This window comes from Crocuta crocuta, unplaced genomic scaffold (genome assembly GCF_008692635.1).
Source record: "Crocuta crocuta isolate KB4526 unplaced genomic scaffold, BGI_CrCroc_1.0 scaffold218, whole genome shotgun sequence".
NCBI classification, from domain to species: domain Eukaryota; kingdom Metazoa; phylum Chordata; class Mammalia; order Carnivora; family Hyaenidae; genus Crocuta; species Crocuta crocuta.
The window spans coordinates 7,092,499-7,115,999 of NW_027533170.1; the positions used below are offsets into that span (position 1 = coordinate 7,092,499).

Consider the following 23,501-nt stretch of genomic DNA (forward strand, 5'->3'; position numbering starts at 1 on the left):
GAAGGTATTTTTCTGAGCCATTCACAAAATGTGACTTTATAAGGAAACCAAATTAATGGAGTCCTATCACTTTTTTAATTTGTTACACTTGAGCCAGAAGTGTGTTCAACCAGCAACATGTTCAGAAATGTAATGACAGCAACGACCGACACCTGGAATGCTCTGAGCAGTGCCATGTGGTCACTGAAAGTTCCCGCGGTGAAGCGTTTCCTACAAAGCATAGCTGCGCGCTTCTGAGAGGCCTGGGTCGGCAGCACGAAAGGGTCTCGATAGGCCAGCGTGCAGGCAATCGTCAGGATGGGGTCCAGACACTTTAACACGACAGCGCACAGGACCATTTTTCCAAGATGGGGTTCAACGGGCAGGTCGGCCAAATGATAGCCAAGCTCAGTGAGATCTTCCCACGCGTCCATCGCATCTATTGTCTAAATAAAAGCACACAAGACAGAATGAGACACGACCAAAATGTTTCATGACATTTAATCCAATTGGTAAGAAATGAAAATGTAAATTTTCTTTTGCCACATCTTACAGGAAACATAGTTTACTTCAAATGTTTTATATAAAAAAAAGAACTACATCAACTGTTTTTACTGTCATTACTGTGAGGGTATTATTCAATATGTGCTTCTTTAAGATAATCTTTTTAAGTACGAAAATTAGGTAAGATGCATTCTCACTTTAAATTTCAAGCAAAATCAGTAAAATGAAAACTGTGAGGACACCAACCTTAAGCATTTGTACAGCATTTCTTACAATTAAAGCAGGTGGAGGTTCAGGAGCTTTCATCAGGAAATCAGCAATAGGACAATTAACTGGGGCTAACAGTTTAGTGTGTAAACAAAGTTCCTGCAAATAAGAACAGCGAACAATGTTGAAATATTGAAATTTATGGTGATTTTTATTGTTTTTTTTTAGATTTTGTTGCATTTTATTTCTTTTTCGGTGATTTTGATTTTTAAAGAAGTCATGGGAAACACAGGCCCCAAACAGACTGTAGATCCTCTGATTTAAATGAACAGTAGAAGGAACCATGTCCTTCTATGAAAGACAGGCTCTGACCTTGTCGTAGGTGCCAGAACTTTAATATAATAAACACCCTCCATTACATCCTATCAAGATTACCATTGCCCACACTGGCAAGGTCTCCTCACGCAGTTCTTATACATAGCAGTAAGAGTTATTGTCCAAAAGAATTTTTTCCCTTTGTATGACATTCTAGAATCTTTTATCCATTCAGCAAAGTGCTTACCAGGTGCTAGGGACTATGCGGCAAGTTGGAAGAAAAAGACAAGGGTTTCCCCTGGTGGGTTTTTCATTGTGTGGGAAAAACAGAATAATGACACAATTAACTACTTAGTTACAATTTTTATAAGTGCTGTGACGGATACAGAGAACTATTTAATCAAGTTCAGGAAAGGGCAGAAAGAGGCCATGGGAAGTCAAAGACAACATCTCTGGGGAAAGGCACTTAAACTGGGATGTAATGATTGAGTCGGAAGTAATTATCAAAGAAACAAGGGGGAGGATTCTAGGGAGAGGGGAGCACACAGACAAAGGCCCTAAGATAGAAACAAGGCGTGCTTGAAAAATTCAAACTACTCGTCTGAGCAGAGAGAGAAAGACAAGATGTCAAAAATTAAAACTAGAGACACTGGAAGGAAAGATAGAGAATTTAGGCTCTTGCTAAGAGTTTTGTATTTTATCCTAAAACCAGGGGCATGGAAAAGTGGGAAGCCATCTAGGTACACGGATACCAAAAACATGATCCAGTTTCTCTTGAAAGGTTTGGAAGCCAACATCCAGCTCAGTGCACCAGATAATCAAATTAATGTACTTCCAGTAGTTTTCCCTAGAAACTACAATATCTGGCTGTTCCGTGAAGTCAGAAAACCTAAAGCAAAGTTTTAATAAAGGCCAGGAAATCTCAGCGGACTCTCTTCCAAACTACCACGGTAATCTCAGCATCTTAAACTGAGATGGTGGCATTATCTTTTTGATCTTAAACAATTTGTTTTCTAATCCTCAATGAGATTGTGAAAGGTGAACACAATGTGGCTGTCAGACTTCTAAAATGTTACATTAAAAAAAAAAAAGTATTTATAAACTGTACCATAATTTAAATGCATTCAAGAATGCAATTCTTTAAAATTTTGGAGGTTTATGGATTAAATTTTCTTATATGGGAAAAAAAATAGTAGTTAGGTACATAACCACCCTATATAACATACAATTTTATAATTTTGTCTTATGAGTTGATTATTTAAAAGTCCAACTGATATAAGTTAAAACAGTCCCTTTCTCCTCTGTCACCCACAAAAATAGCTTTTTAGAATTTAGTAAATTTCTACCTGTAATGGCATTCTCAGAAGTTCTGGAGTCTGAAATTCCAACATATTCTGGAATCGGAGTCTGCTGAAGAGCCGGAAACAAATTCCAGGTCTACATCTCCCTGCCCTTAAAAGTGAAGTAAAAAATTGGGATTCACATAAGGAATAAAGACTATACCAAGGAAACGATGAAAGCAGTGTGCCAAGGACACAGAGCAATGGGCCAGGGTCAGGACATCTGAGTGCAAATCCCTCCTGTGAATCTGCTCCCCTCTGATTCTTTCCAGAAGGCACTTTACTCATCTGCAACTCATTTGTAAAAATTCATGAATGACACTTACCTAATATACCTTCTAGGGAAATTATTAAAAAAATGTTTTTTCAAGTAACATATATGAGAGTAAAAATAATGAAAAAAATACATGGTAATTTAAATTTCATCAGCTTTGTATATGTAAGTGATGAATCACTGAATCCTACTGCTGAAACCAATACTGTACTGTATGTTAACTAGCTAGAACTTAAATAAAATTTTGAAAAGAAAATAAATAAATGTCATTGGCTTTCTGGAACTGACACAGCACTGTGCTCAGAGTTCAGCGCATACGCCACTGTGTAGAACTGCGCAAAACAAGCATTAAACAACTCTCAGGGAGCAGCATTACACCCCGCCACCATACAGACTTGTATCATTTTCTGGGAAGCAGCAGAAAAATATCTTGAAGAAAAGCAGTCTCTTTTAATTTCACCCACGGTCACCATATCTGCTAACAGCAAGGCTGAATATGCTAAGTGAGAGAGAGTAGAAATATCCCTATGCTCCCAAAGCTTACAATCCAGACATAATAAACATAATAAATACATAATAAACATAATAAAACACACTGTTGTGGTTACAAAGTTAGAAAACATTAGACGCAGGACCACCGTTCCTTCATCAGCACTTTCCTCACTACCAATCCATCAGCTTTCCCTCCTCTCCTGCCTCTTCTGAACTATCTCTGTCTTTCACCTGTCCTTAAATGTAGATGTTCCTGTGACGCTGGACCTCAGCCCTGGGCTCTCCTGCTCTACTCTCTCTCCCAAGGGGATCGTAATTATCCTCCTGACTTCAATTTCCATCCACTGAGATCTCTTCACCCTAACCATACACCTACACTTCCAAAACCTTTAGCTCCACCTGGATTTTCCAAACAACCAAATACAACCAAAAGTTCATTCTACTCCCCAACAGAACCACTATTCGCACTTTCTCTGACAACAGCACCACCATCCACAAAATTTTGAAGACAGACACCTGTATGACATGCTGGACTCCACACCATTCCATACCCCTTAGTATCTCTTAAATGAATTATCTACTTTATTTCTCCACTATCACAATCCACACTTACTGTCATCTCTCCCTTATTTTAAATGCAAGTATCCTCCTACCATCAGTTTTGTCTCTGCCAATTCATTCTTCAAAGAGCTGAAAGACTACAATCATCATGCCATCCTCCGGTTTATTAAGGAGAAAGAGAAAACACAAAAGGGTCCTTAAAGACCTGTCCACATCTTACCTCTTTCTCTTCATTTTTTACTATGGTCCTCTAAACTAAACTCCATCCAAACAACTTTCTTGCTCATTCTTGCCTTCAGGCCTTTGCCTATGCCTTGCCTCTGCTAGAAAAGCCTTTTGACAACACCTCTTTATTCATATTTATCTCAGATTCTACCGTAACTCCTCTAGAAGCATTATCCAATTGTAGCACAAATCACATAGTGTTAAAATCGCTTACTTTAATGGATTCCAAGATGGACTACACCATTCCTCCCACCTCAAACTCTACTCATCAGACTCTATTCATCATTGTACCCTAACACTTACACAGCGAAAGCTGTCAAAAAATATCTGTTGAAAAAGATGACAAGGAAAATTTCTACAATTTCTGATTTTCATCCCTGATAATATACTATTAGCCTATAAACCCAGCTCAATGTATCAAGCCACACCCTACCATAAGGAAACAACTGGGAGGGTAATAGCAACATGCCCCCAAGAACATCCTATGAAATTATAAAGTACAGAAATAATGCATCCACCATCTTCAGCATAAGAGGAACTGCTTTAAAGTATCTGATGTTTTTCTACTAGTTAAAATAAAAGAAAAAAATCAAATGATTACTGAAAAATATACTTTTTAATCTTTCTTTTTTATTTTATTTTTTTTAATTTTTTTTANCCACCCAGGCGCCCCAAATCTTTCCTTTTTTAAAAGGAGAAAGTAATGCAAGCATATTTATTTACTAAAATAAGTAACCAAACTACAAAGAAATAAAAATTAAATCTCCTTCAAGAGCACCACAAATCCACCTTCTCAGGGTCAACAATTGTTTTTTAATGTTTCTCTCAAACTTGACAGTGCATTTGTGCCTAAATATACATTGGGGCCCCTGGGTAGCTCCATCAGTTAAGCATCCGACTTCCGCTCAGGTCATGATCTCACATTCGTGGGTTTGAGGACCGCATCGGGCTCTGTGCCGACAGCTCAGAGCCTGGAGCCTGGTTAGGATTCTGGGTCTGCCCCTCTGCTGCTCACACTCTGTCTCTGTCTCTCCCTCTCGCTCTCAAAAATAAATAAACATTAAAAATTTTTTAAAAATAAAATAAAAATTAAAATGTCTATGTATACATATTCAGCACAAGCAAACACTATTAGATGCCTGTTCTACACCTTACTTTTTTCAGTTAATAATATATTCTGACCACTCATTCTATATAAAAATACATACATCTACATCTTTCCTTTTGACACTTACCTAGTATGTCACTGTGTGATGACAGCATGATTTAACCACAATACTTCACTAGTGACAAACATGACAATGTCCTCGGATTCTTCCCTATCACAAGCAATGCTGCAGAGGGCAGCCTTAAACACATCTCTGCACAAAGTGCACATGTACACTCAGGACAAACTATGAGAAGTAGAATCCACCAGCAAAGGGTAGATTTGGATCAACAGTTTCAAACTATCCTGTGAAGAAGTCACACCAATTTACACTTCCATCAGCAAACCACAAAAGCTTACTGGCCTATGCTCCTGCCAACTCTGTTGTATGTACTGTTAAGCATTTTCATCAAGGGTGCCTGGGTGGCTTAGTCGGTTAAGTGTCCGACTTTCGCTTAGGTCATGATCTCACAGTTCGTGGGTTCGAGCCCCACATCGGGCTCTGTGCTCACTGCCAGCTCAGAGACTGGAGCCTATTTCAGGGTCTGTACCTCCCTCTCTCTCTGACCCTCCCCTGCTCACGCTGTCTCTCTCTCTCTCCTAGAAATAAATAAAAATATTAAAAAACAAAACATTTTCATCAATGCCAATCTGGTGATAAGCAAAAAATATTACCTCATTAATTTACATTTCTTTTGTTAGATAGGAGGTGATATACGTGAGGTTAATGTACTGGTCTTTACAGACTGGTTTTGAAGGGGTTTTTTTGCAAAATACAGAAATTAGCTCTTTGTACTATATAGCAAATGTTGAAGATACTTTCCATTTAATTTTGTTTTTTAAGTTTCTTACCTCTTCTGAGTATAGATTATACTGGGCAAAAAATTTTAACATAAGCTGAATTCAACCTTTAAAAAAAGTATATTTTAAAATGGACTGCTTTGCAAAAATAATATAAAAATTAAGACTAACATGAAAAGTTTAACATTTTATAGAAAGCAGAATATATGTTAAATATGTAATATGTATCAAAATGTTTCCAAAATTTCATAGGCAATTTATCAATATTAATGTACATTAAATATACATTACCTGCCTTTTCGTTGTATGGCACTAGCTTTGGAAATCCACACCATTTTTAACATTGTAACAAAATTCAGTGCATCAAAGGATTTCTGTAATATTTAAGTTATCTTTGTGTTAAAACTTTTGTAAAAGGTGCTTAAGAAGAAACCCCAAGAAACATTATGAATATATTTTAACATGCCAAGTTTAATTTAAAAAGCTCCTCTTCTCCTGGGTGGCTCAGACAGTTAAGCATCCAACTTCAACTCAGGTAATGATTTCACAATTTGTGAGTTTGAGCCCCACAACAGGCTTTGTGCTGACAGTTCAGAGCCTAGAGCCTCCTTCAGATTCTGTGTCTCCCTCTCTCTCTGCCCTCCCTCACGGATGCGCTGTCTCTGTCTGTCTGTCTCTCAAAAATAAATAGGGGCACCTGGGTGGCTCAGTAGGTTAAGCATCCAACTTCGGCTCAGGTCTCATGACCTCACTGTTCGTGGGTTCAAGCCTCACGTCGGGCTCTGTGCTGACAGCTCAGAGCCTGGAGACTGTTTCAGATTCTGTGTCTCTCTCTCCCCCTGCCCCTCCCCTGCTTGTGCTCTATCTTTGTCTCTCAAAAATAAATAAACATCAAAAACAAAGAATTAAAAAAAAACCTATTCCCTCCAACATCCTCAAAGATTCTAAAGCAAAAATTTACTATATAGAGAAATATTTTAAAAGAATGGATTCCTAACTAGAATATATACTTAATCATTCAGTGACTTACACTTTCCCTTTCATAGAATAACTATATAGAGAAAATACAAACGTGTTCTCTTATAGTTTAATTACGGGATCTTTAAAAAAGATACTACCTATTTAGGTTTTAGTAAAATGTCACATTTGTCAATTTTGTATGTCAAATAACTTCTGATGACACTATCATCATATTCTAAACTATGGTTTACTTGATAAATGATACCTATAGGAATTAATTTCTAAAATATATGAAATTTACTTATCAGCTTTAGCTAATTTCAGGGCAGTGAAATCTGAAGTTTTATGGACTCGCCATTCAGACTTTTAGTGATAATATTCATCAGTATCCTCTTATAAAAAAAATAAAATGTATCCCTTCCTTATAATATCCAACTATAATGAAATGTCCAAATTTTATAATACAATCTTATTTTCTGTAAGATATTCCTAAAAATTACTTCGAAAGCATTAGAAAGCAATTAATAAATTTTTTTCACATTAAAATGTGATCATTTATATCTGCTAGAACAAATATCATTTGTTTCCCACAACATAGATAGTACCTTTCCTTGAATATCAACCACCTCCATCACTTTCAATTCTTTCAGTGAAAGGACCTACCAGAGTTAAGGGCATTGAGAACTGCTGAGTATTCTAATGCTAAAGAAAATAAATGCTGTCTTTTATTTCTATTGGGTTGGCAGTAAATATTTTAGCCTTTGTAGAGGGTCTTTGTAGAGGCTGCAACTAATTCAAATCTGCAATTGCAGTGTGAAAGCAGCCACGGTCAACAGGCAGAACATGGCAGTGTTCCAAGGGAAATTATTTTTATAAAAGCAGGAAATGAGCCCATGTGGCTGCTATCATTTGCTGACCTCTGTTTTTGTTCACTTGCTCTTAGTATGTTCTTCAGAACGAAGTATCTCTTGAGTACTGGCTACATATGGAGCACCGGAGATTAAACAATGAACAGGAGGGACATGGTCCATTCCCACATGTAGAAGGAAAGCATACAAAATATGTAATCAAACCCCCACATGGTGACAAAATTCTCAGGGTAACTAGCCAACCTTTTACTTTCTTCCTAGTATTTAATCAGAAGAAGCTCATTTTTTAATATAATTTTGTGACACTAACTGGATCCTATATTCTGAACAGTTTAAGTTAAAATATTCACTTTAGAAAATCAACGACTACTATGGTAAAATCAGACAGAACCAGAAATTAAAAGTGAATTCTGCTTATAGACGCATTTATTGGAATCTAACTTAACCTTCTTCATTGACATAAAATACAACTCCTCCAACATACCTCTTTCACCTTACCGGAATCAATGACAAAGACAACATCATTGACTGTGATGCTGGTTTCAGCAATGTTGGTGGAAAGGATCTGCAATGGAATGTTGCTACAGTTAATACGAAAACAGGACCAACAACTAAGAAAATGGACAAAAGAAGATTTTATCAAGCTTACTATTTTTCGAACACCGGCAGGTGGGTTTTTCAATACCTTCTTCTGATCAGATGTTTGCATATTTGAATGAAGCATGAAGACTTGATATCTGTTGACAATGAAAGGGAAAAGACACTATGGTACCCATCCATTACTTAAAGCAGCAAATGTAAAGCTTTAGCTTTTACCTGTGTGTGTTGTCAGCAAACCGCTTGTCATCAAACAGGATGCGATCTCTCAGTCCAACAATTTCATCATACCCAGGTAGGAATATTAATATTGCACCTTGGAGAAGAATAATTTTTTAAAATATAATCTCTGCTTTTACAAACCAGAACCAATCAACAGAACCATCTATAATCAACTATATCACATTTTCAGGGACTAATCAACTGTAATATTTATGACGCGTAAGAGATTTATGCAATACTGCCAATGGATTACACAAAAATCTGTACACATAAAATAGTAATTCTGAAATTGAAGCATACAGTGCTGTTCCAGTTGGTTTAGACAGCAGTTATTTACCAGCATCGCAACCATGGCAGATATTGTATAGAAGGTGCATGATCAAGTCCAAGTCTACTTTTTCATCATCAAAACTGTGATGATACGCTTTCAGGAGCTCTCTGTCTTCTGCACTGAGGTCACTCCCGTTTGTGTGAACCAGAGAACTTTCATCCAGATTTCCAAATTCCAGTGAAGCACTAGGAAAAAAAAAAACAAAAACAAACCTTCAATTTTCATCAAAAAGAGTAATCCTTTAAGGCCAACAATTCCCATGATGTCCTTCTTCAAATGTTAAATACACCCTAAAGAGGGTAAGTGATACTTAATGTCTCAGCTACAGTCCATGTTTTGGTTTACAGTACATTCTCCAAAGTAAAATTTGTCTGTAAGTGATTTTTGAAAACACAACCTGAAGACATTTCTCCAAAGACAATATACAAATTGCCAATAAACACATTGAGAAGATGTTCAACAACATTAGTTACCACAGAAGTGAAAATCAAAACCACAATGAATACTACTTCACACCCACTTGAAGGACTACAAACAAAAAGACAAGAAAGTGAGTGTGGAGAAACTGTAACCATCATACATTGCTGGTGGGAGCATAAAATGATGAAGCCACTTTGAAAAACAATATGGCAGCTCCTCAAAATGTTAAACACAGTGTCACCACATGCGCCAGCAATTCCACTCCTCAGTATATAAACAAAGGAGATGGAAATACAGGTCTACGTAAATATGTGTACACAACTGTTCATACCAGTATTATTCATAAGAGTCAAAAACTGGAAACAACACAAATGTTCATCAACTGATGAATGGTTAAACAAACTGATGTATCCACAGAGTAGATTATTAGTCAGAAAAAGGACGCCTGCTACAATATGGTTGAACCTTGAAACATTATGCAAATGAAAGGAGCCAATCACAAAAAGACCAGGTATTACATCATTCCACTTAGATTAAGAGTATGGAATAGACAAACCTGCAGAAACAGAAGGTATACTAGGTGTCTAGAAATGGAAGAGTTGGGTTTTTTTTTTTTTTTTTTGGAGAGGGGTAATGAAAATGTTCTCAAAACTGACTGTGGTAATGACTGGATAACATGGGTGAACTATGTGATATGCGCACTTTATCTTAACAAAACCTAAAAGACACAAAATTTTAATCATCATTTACATTTTCTTAATAGGCTGATTCTAATTATTCACTTTATAAACAATACTCTGAAGAAAAGTCCACATTAAAAAAAAACAGACATAATTCTACAGGTACCAGCTTAACATGACTGCTAATTTGGTAATTCTATTCTAAAAGCAGATTGGTTATGCTATTTTCCAAAGGCCCAGAATCAGCATAAATTAAATAACAGCTTGTTTCTTCATCTTCTATGTAAAAATATAAACTACTGCCATCACTAGTAACTAAGATTTCTAGAAGTTCAGTTCAGCCCATTTCTCTTAAAGAGCTTAGCAGAAAATCAGCCTGCTCTCAATAGGAAAAATATTAAACTCGTAGTATTTTAAATTTAAGACCCATTTTAAAATATTCCAATTTTTTTTTTTTTTTTACTTCTTAATAGGTAAATGAAGAGGGTAGTATGTTCTTTTGTTTAAAGCTCTAACTTTAGGGAAGCCTGATTGGCTCAGTCAGTTGAGCACCGAACTCTCGATCTCGGCTCAGGTCATAACATAGTCATGGGATGGAGCCCTACATCGGGCTACATACTAGGTGTGGAACCTGCTTGAGACTCTCTCTCTCCCCCTCTGCCGCTCTCCCCAATTAACACCCTCAAAAACAAAACACTAACTTTACATATCAATTATCAATAATCTAACATTTTATTAATAAATTTAATTTTAAATATTTAAAATAGATGATTGATAATGTCATGATCTGTGGACTAAAAAGAAAGCCCAGTTAGCCAGGATAATTAGGATATTATCCCAATAACTACTGTATTTGGTAAGCTATGGTGTCTACTGAGCTACTTCCAGCATGCTAAGAAAGTCTAGAGCATTCAAAGTGTTAGCACTAAAAGGACTACAAGTTCTGGGTGCTATTTACTGAAATGACAGCAAATCCTGCCTCACCATAATTAGCACTGGATCTGCTAAGAATGACTCTAAACATCATTATCATTTAACTGAAATTAAAACAAGACTAATTTCATACTTCAAACATTTACTTCATCTGCCATCTGAGACTATGTAGAATTAAATACGAAAACCCAATTCAGATAAACATTTATATGTTCCTCAATAAAAGGTGTTTTAATATATGTTAACTTCAAATTCTATTTTTTTTCATTTTTGATTCTTACAGGTTAAAAACAGATAGATGCCATCCATGTATTACTAAACACATTTTCTTCGGGTACCTTTTCCTTTAATAAAATATCTTTCTCTTCTCTTAAGATATCTAATCCAAAATCTACACAATCTAACCTTAATTTACCTAAAACCATTGTTCAGTGACCAAAATGAAGGATTCGTTTCATAGGATTTTGAAAGTATTGTCCAATTCTTCTTTCTTAAATCAAAGGAATGCATATACATAGTGTTAATAAAGAAATGGTTTGCTAAAAGTTACAATAAATATCCCTCTCATGGGTGGGGGATGGGCTAAATGGGTAAGGAGCATTAAGGAAGACACTTGGGATGAGCGCTGGGTGTTATACGCAGGGTATAAGTTCCTGTTTTATAACACATTGTTTCTGTTTCATGAATACTTTCTATTAGTTTTTCAAGTTTTCTTCTGGCTACTAATGCTTAGTTCCATCCAAGTTCCGGGTTTTTTGGTTGCTATTGTGGTTTGTTGGATTGTGGGTGCTTTTCCCCCTCAAAGATACCTGGTGATCAATGCTCAACAGTTTGTTCACCTTTAAAGATAACGCAAAAAAAAAAAAACCCTCCATGTGCACAGATGGTCACTGCTGAGCTATCTGGTTTAAAAGATGGTCATTTCACTGAAGGAATACCCAGCCTTCTATAATTCTAATTCTTTTCCTTCAGTTTGGTCTGTTTTCTCAGGGGAGAATTCTCAAGTTTTCTGCTAAAACACATAAGCTTCAAACAGGAAAAGGTGACAGGGATAGCAGTGGAAGGGAGAAGATGGTATGTCAACTTTCAGTCTTTAGACTTTCCTGTTTGACGCCCCTCACTCCTACCCTTCCACTGTGCCTGGTAATTCCAAGTCCAACATTTCCGCGGCTTGATTTCTTCATATATGTCCCACTTTCTGCCAAGGCAGCGGAAGCGGTATCATCTGGTGGAGTGGAAGTGGGAATCTGGAATTCTAAATGTTCCTCACAGAGAATTTCAATCAATTCTGGGTTTTGTTGTGTTTTTTGTTTTTTGTAGGGGGGAGGGTTTGTTTTGTTTTGTTTTTTGGCCCTTTCTTTCACTGTCATTCAGAAGTAGTTCAGTGAGCCTCTAAGAAGCTAAAATGAATCTGATTCTCACTGGCATGTCCCTCTGCAGGCGCCGAGGTTTCAATTTTCTCAGCTCTGCCACGTCAGCCACCACCGATCCACTAGCCTTGTATTACCCAAAAATTTAGTATCTTCCATCAGTTGCAATGACCTCTTCTAATCTCTTTCACTTTATTAGCTTGCACATTCCTTCCTTACCATTTCAATGATGTTTTGGGAAAATGCAAAGGTAAACTACATGTGTTTTGGCTATCATGTTTAACTGGAAATCCCCCTCCTGTTTGTCAAAATAAAATAAATTATTACAGTATAGTAGATCTTACCAGCACCCTAAAAAAACAATTTCCTTTCCTTAGAATTCCTTACAATTCAAAAAACAACAACAAACACACAAAAGAAAATCTCTGAATAAGAGTCTGTAGCCTACAGTGTCATATTCTATGATTCTCATGGCCAAGCTTGTAAAAATGAAGGTAGGGTTAATTAAGCACAGAATAAAGTTTTACCTGTAAGATTCCAGAAGATCCACAATTTCAGTCTGTCCAAAGTGTTTCGCCCAATCTAAAGCCATCCTGCCAAAATTCAAAGGCATCAAATTATTAGATAGATGATGTTTTCAAAATTATAAAACTAGTCATATTATTCAGTCACCCATTAGAGATGTTCCAGCAATGATTATAGAACAGCTTTTAACAGAAAGGCAAACCTAAAAATCAAAGACGGTATGTGTAGCTACACCAAGACACATAGGGAATGGATGTTGTTCGCCATTACCAGCCATTCGATGCTTTACTGTGCACGTTGGCTCCCATGCTGATTAACTGCTCTACTTGACTGGAAAAGCCTCGTCCAGCAGCGACCATCAGAGCTGTTGCACTGGTCTCGCTGTGCCTGTAATCAACTACAAACAGGACAAGATAAACACAAGTTTTATTTCCAAATTTTTTAAATCATTTTAATTTTTTAAATTTATTTTTGAGAGACAGAGCGAGCAAGGGAGGGTCAGAGAGAGAGGGAGACACAGAATTGGAAGCAGGCTCCAGGATCTGAGCTGGCTGTCAGCACAGAGCCGGACGCGGGGCTCAAACCCACAAACCGTGAGATCATGACCTGAGCCAAAGTCGGACGCTTAACCGACTGAGCCACCCTGACACCCCCATTTTAATTTTTTTTTAAGTTAAATGAAAGAAGTGAGTGTCAGGAGGATTTTCTTGAGATTTTGCTCCTTAACCCACTACATGATAACAGTATTACATAGCCCTTAACTCAGATCATCCAAGGAGATGTTACTGATATGCTTTTAATATAAACACGAGGGAGGAGGGGAGCCTAGGTGGCTCAGTTGTTGAGCATCCAACTCCTGACTTCAGCTCAGGTCATGATCCCAGGGTCATGGAATCAAGCCCCATGTCACGCTCCATGCTGAGTGCAGAGCCTGCTTGGGATTCTCTCTCTCTCACCCTCTGCCCCTCTTCCCCAGTCACGCTCTCTCTAAAATAATGAATGAATGAAAGGATGGATGGATAGATAGATAGATAAAAGTGATGGAATAGGGACAATCATTTGGAAGGCAGGAGAAGGAAAGATTGCTGCTAAGCTGTCTTAAGCTCAAAATTATAATTAAAACAGAAGAGGAAAACTAGTAACTTGCAAAACCCTTAAATGATCTTTGTAGGCCTGGGTAGTATCTTAATCATCAAATGACAAGATATGAAGAATTAAAACGTTAATATTCATCAGCAACTGGTAACGAATGCTTAAAAGTGCAAATGCAAAGTCTGAGACCATTTTTTGTTGTTCTTTTGTTTTGTTTTCATTCTACCATTCCAGGCTGTTACTTACTGACATGCTTAATGGAAATGACGTTGGCAGAAAGTGTATGTCCCATAAAATCCCTCCATGAGAAAAACAAAGTTCTGTAGAATTTAAGTTCTTTCCTAGAATATATGTCTCAAGAAATGCAATATAGTAAAATTGCTTAGCACCAGTTTGCCTTAATTACAAAACTGGTAATTTCAAAAAGAAATCACCACTGGGGAAAAAAAAAACCTCTGCACTAAAATATAATTACAAATGGAAAACTTTAATTTTCCATAGATACCAAATTATCCTCGCTGTTTAATACTCTAAAACATGGTAACCATTAGTTAAATACAAGTCGACGATTCTTAAGGTAGGAAGGAAGACTTAGAAGAGGAGAGAATTACCTCAGGCTTCTTATTTCTAAAAGGAGATAGCCATGATTTACTCTAGATTCAAAGTCAGTAGGTCTGGGATGGCCAGGCTGATGCATTTTTTAAAAGGTCTGAAAAGATTATGACCTATACTCACTGTAAGAGAATTACTGATTCAACTAACACTCATTTGATAGCTTTGGAGAAGAGAACCAAAAATGTGCAGATTTTTGAGCAGCAGGGTACGAATTAAGTATCCAACAATTCTTTAGTACTCCTCTCTGTAAGAGATGGAGCCTAATTCCCTTCTCCTTGAGTAAGAGCTAGAATAACTCTAAAAAGGTATCGACAGCTTCCTGCTTGCTTTTTCTCCTTCTCTTTCGAATCACTCACTCTGGAAGAAGCCAGCTGCCACATCCTAGGAAGAATAAGACAGCCAGCCCTAAGAAGAGGTCCATGTGGCAAGGAACTGAAGCCTTCTGCCAAAAGCAGAGACAACTAGAGGGAGGAGAGCAAACCATGAGAGACTCTTGAATGTTGAGAACAAACTGAGGACTGATGGATACAGGGGAGAGGGGAAGGGGGGTGATGGGGATGGAGGAGGGCACTTGTGGGGATGAGCACTGGGTGTTATATGGAAACCAACTTGACAATAAACTATTAAAAAAAAAAAAAAAAGTAGAGACGACCAGAGGCCTCTTGCCAAGAGCCACGCCAGTAAGTCTTCTCAGAAGCAGACACTCCAGCTCCAGTTAAACCTTCAGATGACCAAAGCCCCTGACAACAGCTTCACTACTGCTTTATGAGCCACCACTAGGAGCCAGAACCACTCAGTTATGCCACTCTCAGATTTTTGGTTCTTAGAAGCAGTGTGAGATAATAAAGTTGCTAAGTCTGGGAATCATTTGTTATGCAGCAATAGATGACTAGAACAATAAGCAGGACAAAGAATAGCTTGCATCTGACTAATTACCAGTTGCTTCTACAGGATCACGTGGAGAAACTGGCAACATTAAAAAGAAGAAATCTATGAAGCCCAAGGTCTCCTGGATTACACGAAGTATTTTCAACTCTGGTGCCAATTTTTAGAAGAGAAATAAAGAGATGGGAAGTCAATAACTGTTCAAAGAACTACCACAACATTTTAGTCTACTTCACAAAGCTTAAAATATTAGCATAGTGTACTCTAGAAAATGCCCAGTGATACTTTTATAAAGATGCAGGACCTGGATGCACAGGATGATGCTGTCCAAATAATAGTATCATATACACTACAGAAATATCTAAGAAGGTCAAGAAAAATACATTAATACTTCGTAAATCTTTTAAGGCAACATGCCTCAGAGTTCAAATTTTCCTAACTTTCAGGTAAGATGGCTTAGCTTTTTTCTTTTGGAGATAAAAAGACTGCTGGAAAACTGGAGGTGAACAAATGTTCACATTTCCAAATTAAAAAAGTTACTTTTCAAAATACAGTTAAAAAAATAATTCAAAAAATCATTAAAAAAATAAATGACTAATAAACTGGAAAACAAAAAGTAGATCAGTAGAAACCAAACTAAATTTACAAAGATCTTCATTTCCTTCTTAAGACGTTTGTTAGATTAGTAGCTCATAGAATTATAACTACTTGAACAACCACACCTAAATAAATACTGACCTAACGCCTCTCTAGCATATATAGTGCATGGCCATTGACTGGGACCGCTTGAGTTAATAAACTGAGAAAGTTTATTATTTCACTANAAAAAAAAAATCAGAACAAAAGTAAATGATAGGAGACATTTACTTAATAAAATCTCATGTTAAAAAGCAAAAAAGAACTAGAAGTTTCAAAGGTGATATGAGTCAGTAAGACAACATGGTTGGCAAACAGCTATACTAACCATAGGCCGAATTAACGTAGGTAAAGAGTAGAGGTTTTTAGGTTGACTAACCTACTCTACCTGAAGCGAGTCACTAAGAAACAATAAATATTTAAAGCTATGACGAGGGGCACCTGGGTGGCTTAGTCGGTTAAGTGTCCGACTTTCGCTTAGGTCATGATCTCGCGGTTCANGCTATGAGATGAGATCCACATAAGAAGTGTAAACTGAGGCAAGGCCTAAGGACTGAGGCATGGGCCATTCCATATTCAGAGGTCAGGAAAAGGGAAAATTCTGTGAAGGAAACCAAGAAGTTCCAGCTGCGGAAACGAGAGAAGAAAATAAGTCAAGCATGGAATAGGATAGGCTGATTGAAGGAAACATTCCAAGAAAGGAGTGATCGATAATAAATATAATAATAATAACACTGAGTTTAGTTGAGGGGCTAAACCACTTGACATCTAAACCCTCTCCAGTACTGACCTTCTCTGGCCTTTTATTCTGTCTTTTGCCTAGAAGGCTTCAGAGTTCTGAAACTCACCTCTAGTTATCAATATTCACTATAATCAACTAGTAAAATCAGGCTAGGTCATTCTGAAAACATATCACATGACATAAAGCATGTGCACGTGAGTGAGTACTTGAGCTAGTATAAAGAAAGGTATGCTAAAATTCTCCATTTACTAAATACAAAATCTAGTGCAAAGTTATCAATCTTTTTTTTTTCCTTCCTTTTTTGAAATCACAAATTTCTTCAAAAATCCAAGATATTCCCTTGGGAGGGAAGGGAAATGTATTTATCTGTACAGTATATATATAGAAAAAATACTTTTGCACATAACTATCATATATTCACAAACCCCACATAACTATTCTGAAGACAACTAGATTAAGAATCTCTGATTTAGGGGCACCTGGGTGGCTCCATCAGTTAGGCATCCACCTTTGGCTCACGTCATGCTCTCACAATTTATGAGTTTGAGTCCCGTGTTGGGCCCTGCCCTGACCGCTCAGAGCCTGTAACCTGCTTCAGATTCTGTGTCTCCCTCTCTCTCTGTCACTCCCACCCCCCTCCCTGCTCACCTGTGTCTCTCTCTCTCAAAAATAAACATTAAAAAAAAGAAGGATCCCTGATTTAACACAATATTTATTCTACTATGCTAATAAGATCTTGATTCGTCCATCTGAAGTAAGTACTCCAAAAAACAAACTACTGGTTGTGAACAAAAAAATGTAGTAATACATTCTGAATTAAACTACACTTCCACCATAAACAACTGTAAGAGTCATAAAAATATTTTTCAAAGAATTACACATACCGCTAACATTTTCAGTTAAAATAAGGTGAAAGACCTGAGCGAAGGCATCGACGTCTTTATGTAGCCATATGTCAGAAAGACAAGCATCCATTTCCTTTATTAACCACGGTTCAAGGCAATTCACATCTTTTTCTGTCTTTAAAAAAAAAAAAAAAAACAAATGCAGAGGTTATAAATTACCTGACAGCCTAACCTTTGCTTACAAAGAATGTGAGATGACATAATGGCCCCAAGAACTACTAACCACACATTATAGCACAGGCCTTGACATAGTTTCTCATCTGAACACCAACACTCCACTTACAATATGGTGAATGAGTTTGTAAACAAAGGAGCATGAATTAGTCAAAATATTACCTAAGTGTGTTTCTAGCAGAATGTTGCTACCTCTCCCTGTACACCAGTGGTTCTCTCTCCCAGCTGCACATGAGAGGGGCCATGCCCAGTGTTCTTCAACAATGATGTCAAGTTCATTAGCACCTCTAGGTGGAGGCTGGATTCCACGGGGCTTTAAAATAAGTTCCTGAGGTGATGCTCACATGCAACCAGGCTTGAGAAACACTGATTTAATGGTAAAATGCTATTCCTGAACCAAATGGATGTTTTCTCTACTCTGTAACTTTTACACATCCTTCAAAAGCAATTTTTAAAATCGTATCTATAGTTCGTTTGGATGCTTTAATAAACAGATCTGTTTATCACCTGCATATGTACCTTCTCATGCTCAAAACAGTTACATTCTTTTTGCAAAAAGTGCAGAGGCCCAACAGTATTTTACATCCCACTAATCACCGGTGCCTTTTAAAGAATTCTAAACCAGGATTAAAGACCAGAAGGAACCAGGGAAATCAGCTAGTTCCAGTTTTCAAATGGAATTCAAACAGATTCCATGGAAGCCAAGGTAGCAGAAGCCCCGTGTAGAGGGTGGACAGTAAGGATGGGCAGGCGGGGCTCCTACAAAATATTTCACTTGTAAAAGATTCTGTGGCAAAAGAGAAAAGAGAAAAGGAGAAGAAAAGAAGAAACTGAGGTCTACAGCGGGTCACTGATTTTATAAGGTCACATAGCTGGTCACTTGTAGAAACACCAGCAGTATTGTTTATGGGCTCTAATATCAAAGGTTTTTTTCTCAATTTTCTCCTAACTGAGCTTATCTTACATTGTTTAGCTCACAGGTTCTTAAACTTTTGAGATGATAAAATATCAGGCAATGATAATGTATATCCATAGTATCTTTATTTTCTTCAAAAAATTTAGAGAAAATATTGAAATAATTTAAACTCAGATAAAAGATGCTGCATTTATCAAAAAAAAAAGTGTGTTAGAAAGTTGTTCTGAAAAATGTGTTGTATCCTAAGAATAACTAAGAGGATTACACTGTAATAATGCAGTAACATAATCTCATAAGATGTTCTTTAAACTACACAGTTTTCACTCAAAGTTATCAGTGTGAAACCAGCAAGGTCTTACCAACTGGCTGAAAACAGCATCGCCCCCGTCATCCAACAAATCATACTCTTCGGTCTCATTCGGAACTGTTCTCTGCCTCTGAGATTCAGGCTTGAAAGTATTCTCTTGAGCTGAATACCATTCTGTAAGAGTAGTTTGTTGCTTCTCTTCTAAGTTAGTAACAAAACAAAACCAAAAAAAGTAGATAAATGCTTCACTTTGGGGAATATATTGTGTTTTAAAAAATTAAGTGAATCTGAAAATAATTCAACGTTGGCTTTAATTTTTTTTTTTTTTTTTTTGGTTTATTTATTTTTGAGAGAGGGAGACAGAGTATGGGAGGGCAGGGAGGCATGGAAAGGGAGACAGAGAATCCAAAGCAGGCTCCAGGCTCTAAGCTGTCAGCACACAGAGCCCGATGCAGGGCTCGAACCCACGGACTATGAGATCACGACCTGAACTAAAGTGGGATGCTCAACAAACTGAGCCAACCAGGTGCCCCAGAGTTGGCTTTATTTTTAAGTTATTTTTTCAGACTACATTAATGAGAAACATTTAATGTTTACGCTTAAACACATCTATTTATGCTTAAACGTCATCTATTCCATGTATTAGTGAAGTTTACTTCTAAGTAAGTCCAAATTTCAAGAAGAGTATTTTAACCATACTATAAATATTGCTTAAAGCAATGACTAATATTCACACAGCACTTTGTAGAAAACCATTTACTGAACGTCTACCACTATGCCAGTTGTGTTAGTTACAAGTGATCTACAATTTTCACCTTCAAAAGCTCAGAGCTCTACTAGTTCTATGAGCTACATATGAAATAGGAATTGTTAGCTAATTGCTTTTCTTCAAGTGCAGAATCCAAAGAACGTAGGATATTTGTCCAAGGTCACACAGACTAAACAAAGGAATCAAAGCTTGAAGCCAAACCTTGCAGTTAAAAGTAAACAAGAAGAGGGGTGCCTCGGTGGCCTGATCAGTCAGTTAAGCGCCTGACTTCAGCTCAGGTCATGATGTCACGGTTTGCTGGTTCAAGCCCCAAATTGGGCTCTGTGCTGACAGCGTAGAGCCTTGAGCCTGCTTCTGATTCTGTGTCTACCTCTCTCTCTGCTCCTCCTCCACTTGTGCTCTGTCTCTCTCTCTCTCTTGCTCTCACTCAAAAATAAATGTAAAAAAAAAATTTTTTTTAAAGTAACCAAGAAGAATCTCACCCTAACTCAAAAGCTGAGATATGGCGTAAGTCATGATAAAGAGATATATTAATGGGCAAATAATGCTAAATTCTAAGTACAGATGCAGTTCATAACATCAAGATTTGAAAACTTGGCATCTGTATCACAGATGAGCCTGTTACCATTCACATGCCACTTCTTCTCACTGCCTCCCGCCCACTCCCCGGTCAGGTCCTCTGAGATGTGCTGTGGCGGATCACGCTCGTATCGTATGTGGCATGTCATATGTCATACATGCGGCAGCACATAGCTTTCAGCTTCCTTACAACAGTGGCTGCATCTCTGGATACATACACACTCAACCTCCTCCACCCCGGCATCCACTTTCAATTCGTCTTGTCATTTATGCACACAAACCACCACGTAGCAGGTATGCTTGGGACATAATTCTAATATAATATTACACAAGAATACGCAAGGAAAGAATACTTTCAAGTGTCCTTTTGTTCCACAGGATAAGACTCCAAAAACTCAATATTAATAGTACTTTTCTATTTGTTTGATAAGAGGCTTACCTCGCTGTTTTTCCTTTTTGTATTTTAACATTTCTTTGTTTGTGTATCCAGTAGTTCTCAAGATGTCTTCCAGAAACATTTCTTTTACTTCAAAAGGCCTTCCCTGTACTGAATAATAGGAATATTTTAAAGACTCGATTTGCAACACAGAGACAATGCACATAAAAACATGAGAATCCTGAGTTCATGAACTGAAGTATAAAAATCCAAAAGCAATTCCATAGGTCAAGTGATCCCCATAATATTGTCCTTTAAATCTAATTCTGATTTTCATTTTACAGAATTGCTCAGTTGCTTGCCTTTCCAGGGTTTGCTATCTACTTCTCCTGTGTCTGTCATCACAGTAGGCACCAGGGACACAAATCATAAGCAGAAACACAGCTGCCGCCTACTCTCCTGAAGCTTATATGCTAGCAAGGAAGACAGATATGAATCCAGTAATACAGAATATAAATGTAAAAACAGAGTTGTAATAAGTCCTCTCGGAGAAAAGCACAAGATACCATCACATAATGGGGGTCTGAAGAGGTCATGAAAATCATCCTCTTAGAGAAGATGAGGACCAAAAGAAGAGGTAAACGAAATACTAACCTATATGCAGAAGAAAGTGTACAATGAAGAAAACAAAAGCACATGCAAAGATCCTACGAAGGGAAAGAGTATGATGTCTTCAAGAAACTAATTGGCCAAGCTAACTGGAACATGGTGGGAGACAGGGAATAAAGAGGGGCTGTAGTTTGAGATGTGGCAAGAGAAACAGGTGAACCTTATTAAGGATTTAGGTCTTCATCCTGAGGTAATGGTTATCCAAAGCTTTAAGCTCAACAGAGTGCTCAACATCCTCGGAATTCTAGGTCAGAAAAGACCACTCTGGCTGTGGTAGTAGAGAACATGGACTTAAATGAAACCAGAAGAATGGGGGCGCCTGGGAGGCTCAGTTGGTTAGGCATCCAACTCTTGATTTCAGCTCAGGTCACGGTTACAAGACCAAGTCCCACATCTGTGCTGACAGTATGAAGCGTGCTTGGTATTCTCTCTCTTTCTCTGTCCCTCCCCCACTCTCTTGTGTGCTTGAGTGTGCTCGATAGATAGACAGATAGACAGACAGACAGACAGACAGATAGATAGATAGATAGATAAAAGAGAGCAGAGGGAATGGAAGAGATCAAGAAAAGAGAACAATATTTGAATGAAACTGGTGATGATAAAAATGGACAAGAGACAGACTCAAGAGATAGTCAGGAAGTAAAATCCAGAAAACTCAGAACTAAATTGGATATGAAAGAATGGGTCAACCATGTTTCTTGATGTCTGGCAGACAAAATGGATACATAATGTGGTTCATCTCAGAGGTAATAAGGAAAGCTAAAAGCCAACAGGCTGGTTGGTGGGAGCTGGGGTTTGGTTTTAGACATGTCAAATATGAGGTGCCAAAATGAGCTTTCAATGAGCAGATATGTAAAGTTTTATAAGACTGGCTTGTGACATAGGTGATTAGGTTGACAACACACAAGATTTTGTAGAAGAGATTAAATATTTAGCTTGGGACATATTAGAAATGAGCTGCTTATAAGACATCAAAGTCCCAAAGCTCTGAAGGACAGTATGAATTAGAAACAAAGATTCAGGGGGCCCCCAGCTGGCTCAGCTGATGGAGCATAGGACTCTTGATCTCAGGGGTGATGAGTTCAAGTCCCACTCCAGGCATAAAGCTTACTTAATTAAAGAAAAATGTTCAAAATAAACAAAAAATAAATAGATACAAAGGTTCAGGAGTCATGAGTATAAAAAAGAAAGCAGAAGCCAAGGGCATGAATGAGAGCTTCGAATTACCTGTCCATTTCCAGTACCTAGCAGGGTATAGCACAGATCAGGAAAGAAAAGGAAAAATAAAGGAAAGAAGGAAGGGAAGATAAATGAGAAGGGGGGGGAGGATCAAGGGAATAATTCCATTAAATTCCAATATATAAGCACCAGGCAAAAGAGAAGCTCACCAAGGAGACCATGAGGGTACAGGTGCTACTGCAGAATTAGGAGATAGTGTTGTCAAATACATTCTAGGATGTGAGTATTTCACACACAAAAAAGAGGGGCCAACCATGAGAAATAAGGAAAATTTAAGTGAGATTTTTGTGTAAAATTTAAATAGTAGGCTTGGCAATTATATCAATATCAAAACAATACTAATAAGAATACATGAATGAACAGACCCATACACTACAGAAATATAAATCACTTCAGCTCCTTGAAAAAGGAAAATGGCAAAACTTGTCAAAATTAAAAAAAGTGAAATTCTTTCACTCAACAATTATACTTTCAGCAACCTATCCCTACAAATAAGAGCCCCAGTATATAAGGATATACACACAGCATGTTTACTACAACACTGTTTATGGAAGGGAGAGAGGAGGAGAGTCTAGGACCAATCTGAGTGCCCCAAAATAAATGGTTAAATAAATCATGGTATGTTTGTATTGTGATATATTAAAATAGCTGCTTAGGGGAGCTTGGGTGGCTCTGTCAGCTAAGCATCTGACTCTTGGTTTCAGCTCAGGTCATGATTTCATGGTTCAGAAGGCGGAGCCCCACATCGGGCTCTACGTTGACAGTGTGGAGCCTGCTTGGGATCCTCCATCTCCCTTTCTCTCTCCACTTCCCCCACTCATTCTCTTTCAAAATAAATATGTATT

General features: G+C 37.6%; 1 protein-coding gene across 4 annotated transcripts in view; it reads right to left on the minus strand.

Annotated features, from left to right (window-relative positions):
• The window catches only part of YTHDC2 (YTH N6-methyladenosine RNA binding protein C2), a 63,744-nt gene that overhangs the window by 23,193 nt on the left and 17,050 nt on the right, over positions 1-23,501 (minus strand). For all 4 annotated transcript variants that reach the window (XM_077746278.1, XM_077746276.1, XM_077746279.1 and 1 more), the window contains 13 exons: positions 20,812-20,919; positions 19,077-19,225; positions 17,607-17,742; positions 13,023-13,149; positions 12,755-12,820; positions 8,831-9,009; positions 8,491-8,587; positions 8,324-8,411; positions 8,159-8,239; positions 6,137-6,219; positions 2,352-2,457; positions 730-849; positions 153-425 (listed from right to left, as the gene is read on the minus strand). In XM_077746278.1, the coding sequence (XP_077602404.1) occupies positions 153-425; positions 730-849; positions 2,352-2,457; positions 6,137-6,219; positions 8,159-8,239; positions 8,324-8,411; positions 8,491-8,587; positions 8,831-9,009; positions 12,755-12,820; positions 13,023-13,149; positions 17,607-17,742; positions 19,077-19,225; positions 20,812-20,919 (1,613 nt within the window). The remainder of the gene's footprint in view (positions 1-152; positions 426-729; positions 850-2,351; positions 2,458-6,136; positions 6,220-8,158; positions 8,240-8,323; positions 8,412-8,490; positions 8,588-8,830; positions 9,010-12,754; positions 12,821-13,022; positions 13,150-17,606; positions 17,743-19,076; positions 19,226-20,811; positions 20,920-23,501) is intronic.